Below are 12,318 nucleotides of genomic sequence, written 5' to 3'. Positions count from 1 at the left end.
CTTCTTGGACAGGAAGATCCTTAGGACTTTAAACTTCTACTTTCTAAAACAAGCCTATTTTAATGCTGGTTTCCTTTCCATCTCCTTTCCTTCTCTTCTCTCTCTCTCTCTCTCTCTCTCTCTCTCTCTCTCTCTCTCTCTCAGTTTGAAGTAATTATTTCCTTTCTGATCTATGTCAGTCATTACCAAAGTTTTTACAAAAAGGTCTGGGCCGTTTATGAGACTCAAACACATGTCATCATTAGGATTTTCACCACTTCCTAAGCCTAAAACTAAGATGTGGATAAATTCCTAGGCCCAGGCACCATTAGGGCCCATTTCATAAATGGAGGCGGCCACTTCAGGGAGGACACCATAATCCCAAACTGTGCCTGAGAGCTGACCCTACAGCATGCGGGATTTCTCAGAGGACAGGGTAGGATTGCCTTACATGCAATGATTTTGGACGGAAACAAAAACTGGTTTTTGTTTGTATGTTAAGATGGTATTTAATTGCTGTTATTTTTCCACTTTTAAGAATTGTAGAACATTGATTACAAAATGTACAAAAGCGGAGAGGATAGTGTTATGAACCCCCATGTACCCATCACCAGCTTCAACAATTATCAACACACGGCTAATCTTGCTTCCTCTATATCCCCACCCTTCCCCCCACCCACCTCTAGATTATTTTGAAGTGAGTTGATGGATCCAAATCTGACATTAAGAAGCCCCCAGGAAAGCAGCTGAGAGGGCCAAGGCTTGGCCTTCGTGTGAATGGTCCCTGGGCATCCCCCCTTCCAGCCTGCAGTGTGGATGGGCACTCTTGCCAGTGGAGAGGACCGGAAGCCCAGTGCACATCTGGGGGTAAAGAGAGTCAGGCACCTTCAGTACTGAACGCCTGCGTTCCCTGAATTTAAAGGGGCTCTTTGAGGATTTCATGGATGATAGTGCCTGATCTCCACAAGGTCCTGATCATAGTGTCAACGGAGGATGAACCCAAGACCAGACCTCAGGAAACCCAGTGTCCTTTCTGGGCATCAGGATGTGACCGCAAGAAAAGAGGTGGGAAACGGGCTTTCCCCACTGAAAACAAGGCTCAAACCTGCCTCAGGGTGCCCACCCTGAAACAGAGCAACGGCGTCCTGCCTTCCCTTGGCACACGGCTGAGTCACTCCCTCACGCAGGGAGCAAGGTGTTCCACGGCATTTGACTCAGCAGCATGAAGATGCTTTTCGAATCGCCAAGCAGCTGCTGCGCCCTAGCACGGGCTGGTGCATGACAGGAGCGCACGTCGCCCTTGCTTCCCAGCACAGATGGGCCCGCAGACACCAGATGGCACTGGGGCACCTGGTTCCCACTGCCCAAGAGCGGTGTCACCTTCATGACGGAGAAGAAAACTAGCTAATGCTCACCATGCACTCCCTGCACCCCGAGACAGTCCTATATGCTCTCCTGACGGTGTGGTGAGGGAGCTGCCGTGGTTCACCCCATCTTGCAGCTGAGGAAACTGAGGCCACAAGAGGCCAAGGAACTTCTCCTCCCACGACTGAGTGATAAGCTGGGATCTGAGCCAGAGTGTCCAGCTCCAGAGCCCACCACTGGGAACAAGGCTGGGCTGCCCTCACCGCCCTGCTCAGAAGCCTTACGCTAGTTGCGGGGGTCACGGAGTTCCTCCACTAACCGCTACACCTGGGCTTTTGCGGGGACCCCACTTCTCCTGTCTGAGGGTGAACGCACACCCCTGACCCTGCGGCCTGTCCTCACCGGGCAGGACCACTCACTCGTCTAGACCCCAGAGGCCGCAAAGAAGATGCCCGCAGCTCCCACGCGGCTCAGGTTGTGCCAGGCCCCGCCCTGAAAAACTGGTGCGGCTTCCATCTTACTGATTATAGGTAACGCGGTTACGTGGTTTAAAACTCAAAAGGCAGAAAAGGGTCTCCTTTTTCTCACCCCTGTATTCCAGATACTCAGTTCCTCTTCCCTAGATGTAACCACAGTACCAGTCTCTTCCCTACCTTTCTAGGGATATTTTATGTGTATACCAGCAATATAGATATATGCACGCACACACACACACATATACCCATGCACACACACACAGGTCACACACGTGCATATCTACGTGTGTGTGTATTCCTCCCTGTTTCTTCCCTACTGTCCACCAGAGATGTCGCTCCCAGCCTTAACACTCCCTCATCCTGCTGAGTTGGGAACCCACGGGGTTCTGGGGCTCCTGGTAAGCTGCCCCCCCCAGCCCCCGCCCACTCATAGCCTCGTCCTCACAGTTGGCTTAAGGGACCACCAGGCCAGGTCCTCGGTCCCAGGGCCCAGTTTAGCTCCGCTGCTGCAAGATGTCCACGACTCCAGGGTCATCCTTCATCTGGCCTTCATCCCGGGAGGGCCAGGTGTGTCCCCTGCTCTGGCTCAAGTCTCTGCGCCACTGCCCACAACTGCCTGCACCCTACCACTGGGCCCTGTTATCAGCACAATCCCCCTTTACTACAGCGCATCCAGTTCTCTTCACCTTCTTGCTGTGACTCAGCAGCTCTCCATCCTGGCTACACATTAGAATCACCTGGGGCCCTCTGACGCTCTACTGCCATCTGGACACCACACCCAGCGATCCTGATTAACGAGTCCGATTGCTGGATTCCCATTAGTCAAGGGTGGGCCTGAGCACTGGTCGTTTTTCCTAGTCGTTACAGCTCCCAGGGGAGCCTGATGTGCAGGGAAGGGCTGAGCAAGGGGCCCTGCGGCCAAGGCGGGCCCTGCAGCCTCTCAGGGGGAAGGCTGTTTTCTTGCACACTTAGGAGCACTGGGCCTGAGTGGACAAAGTGCTGTCCGCTCTCCCGGCCGCTCCCCACATTCCACTGCACACTGTCGCTCTTCCCAACACTACTGCTGCTGTCATCTTAGTGATTTCAATATCTCCATCAATGTCCCCTCCAACAATCTGCCTCTGGGTCCCTTTTCTTCCTCCCTTCTGAGACAAGAGCAAAGGGGGCAGGGCACAACCTTTAGAAGAATGACAGAGCTGTTGAGGATACAACGAAAACTGGTTAGAACGGATTAGGCCCAAGATGGCGGAAGATTTGACATCCAGTGGACTTTGAGCCTCATGATACATTCATGTCATAGATTAGCTACATGACACACCCACAGGCGCCAGGACAGTTCCCAGGCCAAGCATAAAAGGCCAAAAGGTGGGTGATGGCCCAGTTCCTGGAAATCCCCGCCCCTTTCCCAAAATAGTTGGAATAATCCTCCCACACCTTAGCCTATGAAATTACCCAGAGCGTAAAAACTACCCACCTCACCCCTCGGGGCCTCCTGAGACCCACTGTGTACCTCAGTAAACCTGCTTTCACTTTAGGATGGCTCGCTCTTGAATTCTTTCCTGTGTGAAGTCAAGGACCCTCCCTTGGCAGCCCATCCCAGGGACTCACCCGAGACCTGGGCCATGACCATTCCCTCAGGCCCCATTTTCCTACAACACTTCCAGTACTCTTTGAACTCCCCCACTCCTATGGTCATGCCATGGCCTTTGTCATGACTACTGGCTGTGCTCCAATTAAACCTCCGTTTTTAAGGGTCCCATACTCCAAAGCACCCCATCTTTCCAGCTCACCTCTAGTATCTAAACTCTAAAAACTCTTCAGCCCTGCTGGGACCTCCAATCCTTTGGCCTACGTCCATTTCACTGCCCCTCACCCTGTTTGTATCCTAACTTTCCTTCGTCACTGGCTTAGTCAACGTCCATCCTTCTCGTCACTCCTTGCTTACACTCATCTCCCCTGCCATCTCTCCATTGTCATCGCTTGATAAGCTCCTGACCCTGGGGATGACCAACCCCCCATCTATTCTGGGCCTGCCCCCAAGCAGCAAGTGCAGCCGGACACAGCGCACACCTTGGGCCCGGACACATGGGACCTTGAACTAATTATTTAACTTCTCTGTGCTTCAGTTTCCCCATGTGGAAAACGGTGATAATAATAATACTTCTAGAACTGTCATGAGTTTAAATGAGTTAATATACGTAAGGTGTCTCACATAGTAAGCACTGACTGCTGGAAAACATGTGATTGTTCTAAGTGTCTCACTGATGGTGAGAACAGCCTGCCTTCAGAGATGATAAAATACTGTCCACCGTGGAACTGGAACCACGCTGGCTGCCTTCCCTGCTCCCCCGACCCCTGACCTCCAGCTCCTGTCCCCTCCACCCCCGTGTGCATGCATCCCCATCTCGTCACAATTACGTCACACTCACCCCTCCTTAGGCCTCCAACCCCTCCCCCACCATCCCTACTCTCAGCTGATGACCTTGCTGCCTACTTTACAGCGAAAAATGACCCAATGAGAAGAGAGCTCCCACAGTGAGAATATCCTCGCCATCGCTTCTCAGCTGCCAGCATGTGTGCCACAGGCTGGCCCATCCCTCCTGCTCCTACGGGGACCGTGTGTGCTCCAAGCTAAGCCCAACTCCTCCACCTGGGCACTGGGTCCCATCTCTCCTGCTTATTCAAGGACTTTGCTTCCCTCCTCTCCTATAGCATCAATTTCCCTCTCTTTTTTGGATTTTTTTAAAAAACTGTACAGTTCAATGGCTTTTAGTATATCACAGAGTTGCACAACGTTCCCACAATCAATTTTGGAACATCTTCATCACCCCAAAACGAAAGCCCATACCGTTAACAGTTACTCCCCATTTCTCCCCCAACCTCCCCACAAGCGACCACTAATCTGTTTTCTGTCTTTACAGAATCACCTATTCTGGACACTTTATATAAACAGAATCACACAATATGTGGTCTTTTGTGACTGGTTTCTTTCTCTCAGCATAATGTCTTCAAGGATGAATTCATCCATATTGTAGCACGTACTTCATTCCTTTGTATGGCCAGCTAATATTCCATCGTATGAACACACTACCTTTTATTTTTCCATTCATCAGTTGATGGACATTTGAGTTGTGTCTACTTTTGGCTCTTATGAACAATGCTGCTATGAACGCTTGCGCACAAATTTTTGAACGTATGTTTTCAGTTCTCTTGGATGTGCGCCTAGGAGTGGAGTTGCCGGGTCATGCACTAACTCTGCGTAACCTTTTGAGGAACTGCGAGACTGTTCCAAAGCGGCTGCACCATTTCACATTCCCACCAGCAACGTATGATGGATTATTTTTATCATGATATAAAATTCTTAAATAACACCTTTGATCCCATGGTCCTCTCTGGTTACCACCCCATTTCCTGTTCCTCTGCTCCCCTTACAGCAAAACTCCTGAAAATCAGTGGTCTTTATTGCTCGCCTCCAGTTCCTCCCCTCCCATTTTCCCTTGAACCCACTGTTACTAGACTTTGTCCCCAGCATGCCACCAAAACAGCTCTTGCTGAGGTGCCAGTGACCCCGCTGCTGCCAAGCACATTGGCCATTTCTCAGTCCTCATCACTGACCTCTCAAAAGCTTTGGACTTGGCTGACCATTCCCTCCTTCTTACAGCACTTTTTCCACTTGGCCTCCGGGATGGACCTCTCTATCTCTCTCTCTCTCTCTTTCTCCTCCGCCCTCATTGGCGATCTCTCCCCCAACCTCTAAACACTGGGACCCCAGTGTTCAGTGTTTAGTCCTCTTCTCTATGTTCACTATGTGATTGTAACCAGTCCACGACTTTAAATTCTCAGACTCCCAAATTTATACTTCCACGTGACCTCCAGACTCATCTATCCAACCACCTACTCAGCTTCTCCACTTGGATATCTCTTAGATGTTTTAGACCTGCCACGTTCAAATCAGTACTCTCGGTCTTCCTCACCAAACCTGTTCCCCCCAACCACATCCTCCTGGTTGCTCAGGCAAAAGGCCTTGCAGTCACGCTTGTCACCCTCTCTCTCACATCTCACATCCAATCCAGCAGCAAATCCTGTTGACTCTGCTTTCTGAATATAGCCTCAATCTGACCACTTCTCATCACTTCCATTGACATCACCTGGGCTCCAGCCAGTCACCTCCCACCTGGATGAATTCTAGCACCTGGATGGAGGCTTCTCCCTAGTCTACCCTTGCTCCCTCAGACTCTCAATGGCAACCAGAGTGATCCTCAGAAGACGGAAGTCAGATCATGTCACTCCTCTGCTCAGAACTGTCCAGTGGCCCCCATTTCACCCCAAGGAAACACCAGAGTCCTTACCTGGCCTACAGGACCCTCCTGCTCTGGCTCCCCATTGGCCCCGTGGCCACAGGTCCTATCTTTCTCCCCTCCCACTCCAGCCACAACAGCCTCTTTGAGAATGACAGACACGTACAAACTTAAGGGCTCTTCATTTATTGTTCTGTCTGTTTAGAATGGGATACTATCCAACTATCCACATGGCCTGCCCCCTCACCTCCATCGAGTCGTCACTCAAATATCACCTTCTCGGGGAGGCCTTCGTTGAGCACACTAGTAAGCAACACTCTCCCCAGTGCCCCGAATCCTTCTTTCTCTGCTTTATTTTTCTCCTTAGTAACACCATCCAACAACTCCTTTGTCTTACATTATCTGTCTCCTTTTACTAAAATATAAGCTCCAACACGGCCAGGAAGTTTATCTGCTGGATCCCAGAACCCACAACAGTGCCAGAACATAACAGGAATTCAATGAACCTTTATTGAATGAAGAAATAAATAAATGATGGTCTTTCAGGTTGTTTTCACTCTTTTGCTACGAAAACAAATGCTGCAATGACCAATATTATGCACAGATCATTTTGTTTGTGGGTGAGTACACCTGTAGGACAAACACCTAGAAGTGGAATTGCTGGGCCAAGGGACGTGAACAGTTGTAATTTTGATAAATATTCCCTGGAAGTTTCGGCGGTTACAGAATCTACCATAATCCATTTTATACCGAGCAAAGCACATGGTTAGTTGTATGGGACTCCATAGTGACTCGGGTTTTTAACTGGATGGAAAGAAGAATCCAGAAAGTAGCCCAAGGAATTCAAGAAGTTCGTTAGCCATTAACATGAGCTACTGTCCCCATCAAAAGTGCTAGTGGGGGCTTCCCTGGTGGCGCAGTGGTTGAGAGTCTGCCTGCCGATGCAGGGGACACGGTTTCGGGACACGGGTTCGTGCCCCGGTCTGGGAAGATCCCACGTGCCACGGAGCGGCTGGGCCTGTGAGCCATGGCCGCTGAGCCTGCGCATCCGGAGCCTGTGCTCCGCAATGGGAGAGGCCACAAGAGTGAGAGGCCCGCGTACCACACACACACAAAAAAGTGCTAGTGGGTCATCATGGTATCCTGGCCACACTGCATTCATCACACTTAATAACTGCTTGAAGGCATGGACTGAGAGCCCAGGTCCTCTAGCTTGGATTATTTCTGATGTTGGAAGATTTTATAGCAGGGGACATCTTCCTGGTTATTCAGGATACCCACGGAGGGCCTATGCTTCTTTCAGGTGGATTCTGAGATGCCCTGGACAAAAATCTGCTTGGACTGTCCCATGGCTGCCAAGTGGCATGACCCCTGGTGATGTCATTTACATTTCGGTCAACATGAATGGAGCAGTGCACAGGCTGGGCAGCTGTGTGCAGCGACCCTGGCACTCGACAGCACTATACTAGAGCCAGGACTTGAAAAGGCTCCCGGGTTCCTCATATCTCACCAAGCCCATGCTGAAACAGTCCCAGCCCTTCAACAGTAGCCTGCCATGTATGGACAGTCAGACATTTGTGTCTGAGAGTAGGTCCACACTTTTTGCAGATGACTTGGAAGGATTTGTAAACAGGAACTTCACCCCAGCCATCACTACTGGGCCTCATCTGCCTAAAACAAATGGTGACACAGGCTGTGAAGGAGATCCCTGATGGAGGGGTTTGGCCTCTGAAGCCCTCAAGCCTCCCCTTCCCTGCTCAATACATCCCTCCAGGGTCAAGGGCAGGAGCTGCCCCATGGCACTGCTCCGTGGACAAGGTCTCAAGATGGGCCCCATAGGCTCTATCCATACCTGAAGGTCACAAGAGCTAGACGGACCAGGGACCACACCTGCTGGTTCTTGGTGACCTGGCTCCTCTAGGGCCTTCTGGATTTAAGTTTCACCTCATGAAGACTCGGGGCCTCTGCAAATGCTAAAGTGGAACCACACTGTTTCCTGAACATCCAGGAAAAGCTTTGGGAAAGGAGTGCCCCTGCTATTCAAAGTGTACATCAACCTTTTTGCATCCACCTGATTGGCAAAAATTGCAATGTAATACATGTGGAGCAACTGGGACTCTCACATACAACTGGTGGGAGTGTTAATATCGATAGATGCAGCCACTTTGGAGAGCAACTCGGCCAACACCTAGTAAAACTGAAGACACGTAGACCCTTTAAGATGGCAATTCCACTCCAAAACATATACGCCCGAGAGAAATGTGTGCACATGAAGACCTGTGTCATAATGTTTATTAGCAATGGTGAGAACTGGACACAACTTAAATGACCATCAACTAGAGAATGAATAAATAAATTTTAGTTTAGTGCCACAGTGGAATACATTACAGCCATGAAAATGGATGCACTAGACCTCCATATATCAATATAGCTAAAATCTCAAAAAAGAGTGATTAGCAAAAATAAAAGCAAGTTGCAGAAGGTTGCATATGATACAAAAAAGATTAAAAGTACGCACATAATGCTATATCTTGTTTAAGTATACACATATATGTATTACAAAATTTTAAAAATGTATTAGCAGGTTAAACCCCAAATTCAAGAGAGTGGTTATTTTAGGGAAGGGAAGAGAATGGGATGAGGGCTGGCTACACGGGCACTTTTATGACACCTGTAATATTTTATTTCTTAAGAATGTTTATTATATTATTATATGTGTGTTTATATGTCTGAGATGTTTCACTTAAAAAAATGTTTTAAAGAGTGTCTGAATCAGAAGGGGAGCAGTATTGTGTGTGCTGGGACTGGCAACTGATCTTATGAATCGGTTCCACTGGCTTCTGAGTTACGTACCAGGCTCTCTTAGCACCACCCAGGGGACCGTTTGGAGACCTGTGTGAATCTCCATGTTTATTAACATCTCCAGAGTATATAATTTTCTCATAAAGCTCAATAAAGTATAACGGAAAGACTCAAGTGAACACATTAGACTGATCACGGTTCTAGAAATACAGTTGAATTCATTCATAAAAACCATCGGCTTTTGTCTCACGGCTGTTTTCCCCCAAAGAAACCAGGTTTGCATTTTTCTCTTCTTTGTCAGACATCACATGTTCACAACAACCCTGCCCCAGCCAAGTGGCTTGGTAGTCACATTCATGCCTCGGAAGATTCACTAAGTGCTCCATACAGCGGACCTCCGCGCTTGTTCACGTAGAAACCTCGGATGTTACATCCAAGAACGCTGAGGGCCCTTTATGCTCTGTCCAGTGGATATGGAGGGATCTATGCCCTGCCCGTTGCTACCCACCTTCGCCAGCCCCAAACATCAGGGGCTGTTTGCAGCTGCAGAGCAGGGCCATTGGGAGGGAACAGGGATTTCAAACCCCACGAGATCTGGATTCTTCTCCCTGTGCCATTTGTATGAACCTTCTGTGTAAGCATTAATGCGTGTGTGTATGTGTGTGTATGTGTGTATGGGTGTGTGTGTGTGTGCGCACACATGAGTGAGATGGCACTACTGAGGGACAGTGTTGAGGGCCTTAAGCTGGCCTGGCAGGGTTCTGACCCTGTGCCTGTGGACTGGAGCCTCACCAGGCCCCCGATGCTGCTTACTGATCTGCTGGCATTTGGAGGTGGACTTCCCAGCCTGCCTGCTGGGGCGACTAATGTACTTTGCTTAGGGTTACATTGAAGGGCATGCCGTTTCTGCATCTGAAATTCTCTTATTCCTCAGTGGACTGGCTCATGCCAGTTGTGCCCAGTGGTCTGGAGGGCAACAGAGAGGCAGGGCTACCTGGTGGGCAGAGACCATGCTTAGGAAACTGGCTGTTTCCATTTTCCTAAGGAGTATAGGTGTCCACCTTCAGGACACCGTGCACCATGGTCCTGCTCATCCCTCACTGGGCTACCGGGAGGATCTAATGAGAGATGTGGATAGCTTTGGTAAGGGTAAAAATCTCTATCCACGTGGTCTTTTATCTTTAATAAGATCGTAACCTCATTCCCCCGATTGGGGTACAAGTTGGGATTCCCAGGGAGCTTCTTCTCTTAGGCATCTCCGTGGTTCCTGCTGTCACAAATCTACTCAATGAAACCGTGCTCTACCCCCCACACCCGAGCCAAAACTGACTTCACACCATGGCCCCAAGCACGCCCAGTGCTTTTCCACACTGTTGCTCATACAGTTCCTTTGACTGCAACGTCCTACTGCCGCCCACTGAAATCCTATCTGCTCCCTGAGGCTCGTTTCGGATATCATCTCCTCCCTGAAGCTTCTTCTAATTTCACCCATACTGATGTGGTGTCCCTGCCCTGTCCCTCTCCCTGGAACCACACGGGCAGCCTCCCTGGTGCCTCCCTCCAGCGCCCACCACAGTGCCCGCCACACAGCACGTCCTCAGGCAGCGTTAAACTGCGTGAAGCAGACGAGGCCCAGAAGAGCTGTCCGTGTTCCTGGGGAGCCCGAGGCCCTTACCTTGGGAGTGAACATGTGTAGGATGCCGTCGACGGCCCCCCGCAGCAGCAGCCCCCGGACCAGGAAGCAGGCCAGCACCACGTAGGGAAAGAGGGAGCTGAAATACATCACCTGCAAGAGAGGACAGGGACCCACTGTGGGCCAGAGCCCCTCCTGCAGCTGGCATCCGCCTCCCTGCTCGCAGCTGGGGTACACGCGCCTCCTCTGATGGCAGCAGAAAGCAGAGCCCCGGGACCCCTGGGCACGGGGCCAAACCCACTGCACGTCTGGCATCGAGCCAAGGCAGAAGCAGCCACACAGACGAGCTGGAGTCAGCATGGCTGTGCCTGAGGCTTGTTTCCTCCTTTCAAGGGCTGGTGGGGCTGGGCTCACAGCCTCCGCGCCCCCAAGGGCCCCCAAGGGGGTGAGGAACCCTTTTCTCTCCTCTCTTCGTCTGTTCATATCTCATGCCTGCTTTTCTGTCCCTGACTCCAGTGGACCCCCTAAAGATCTCCCCTGTCCTTAGAGCCCCTTTGACAGAAGGCATTCAGGAGGTTATAGGCACGGCTCCCAAGCAAAAGCATCAGAAGAAGGTCCTGCCTCTTGTGATTATAAATTAAATGTTACTTCCTAGCACATGCATTTCTTGAACATTTCTATATCTCCATGGGCCTGGCACAGAGCCTCCCACAAAGGAGATGCTTACAAAAAGTTGGCTGCACTGAAACAAACCAAGAAGGCTGCTCAGGGAGGATGGTGTAAAGGTTAAAAGCACGCAGGTCCAGAGCTAGACCACCTGAGTGCTGATCCTGACTGCCATTTTCCAACCACATGACCTTGAGCTATTTATTTAACTTCGGGGTGCCTCCCTTTCCTCATATATAAAGTGGGTAAAATAACTCCTAACTCCTAAGATTGTTGTGGCCCAAATGCACTCATACAGGTGGCAGTGCCTGATCAGTGCCACGATGTGCCAGCTACTATCTTGGCCTTTGGAGACAGAAGAAGTGGTGGCTGAGACCACGCCACCTTTCCAGGGCTTAGCTTCCCTGCTCGTCAAATCCGCCAAAGAGCCTGGAGCCTCAGACAGACAGCCAGGATTCTAGTTCCAGCCCTGGGGCTGACTGGCTGCCTGATCTCAGGTGAGATATTTCCCCCCACCTCTGGAACCTCAGTTTCTTCATCTGTAAAATGGGTGGATTGGGCTATAGGATCTCTAATATCTTTTCCAGCCCTGGCAGTCCACGAATACGGGTACACATGACAAAGAAGAAAGGGCCCTTATTTGAAGGGAATCTGACCTACTGGGAGAACGTGTGTGTGGGGCCTGGCTGGTCTGCACCCTCAGAGGCCCCCAAAGCCCCCTTCACTCACAGCACCCACCCGTTCCCAGAGCTCATTAGTTGTAGATACATTGAGCTGTTGGTTTTCACCAAATATTGCTGAGCAGGCTCTTCCAGGGCTCTTGCTAGGGAAGCTGAGGGGCTAGGGTCTAGCCGAATGTCCTAGCTCAGTACTCCTGGTTTTCCTTCTCTTTAAAGTCTGTGGGAGCAACCCGGAGTTATGTGAGCACGGAGGCAGCTGGGGTCAAGGCAGTGATCTTCCACAAGCCCATCCCTGGCGGGCTGTCCACAGGGAACAATACTGTGGCTATGATGCTCCCATCACCTCCTCAGAGGCCTGTGTCCTCATCCTGAGCCATCCAGAGGCCAGGCCCACCCAAAGAACCCTGCAGGGGCGACCC

General features: G+C 50.6%; 1 protein-coding gene across 1 annotated transcript in view; it reads right to left on the bottom strand.

Annotated features, from left to right (window-relative positions):
• SLC6A17 (solute carrier family 6 member 17) overlaps positions 1-12,318 on the bottom strand; it is a 50,788-nt gene that overhangs the window by 14,112 nt on the left and 24,358 nt on the right. The window contains exon 6 of the mRNA XM_027096236.1: positions 10,596-10,706. Within this exon, the coding sequence (XP_026952037.1) occupies positions 10,596-10,706 (111 nt within the window). The remainder of the gene's footprint in view (positions 1-10,595; positions 10,707-12,318) is intronic.

The sequence above is a fragment of the Aethalodelphis obliquidens genome, unplaced genomic scaffold, assembly GCF_003676395.1.
Source record: "Aethalodelphis obliquidens isolate GAN/ISIS:26980383/991018 unplaced genomic scaffold, ASM367639v1 scaffold100, whole genome shotgun sequence".
Lineage (NCBI taxonomy): Eukaryota > Metazoa > Chordata > Mammalia > Artiodactyla > Delphinidae > Aethalodelphis > Aethalodelphis obliquidens.
The sequence above is the reverse complement of the archived record's forward strand: the minus strand, read 5'-3'. Positions and strand labels throughout refer to the sequence as shown.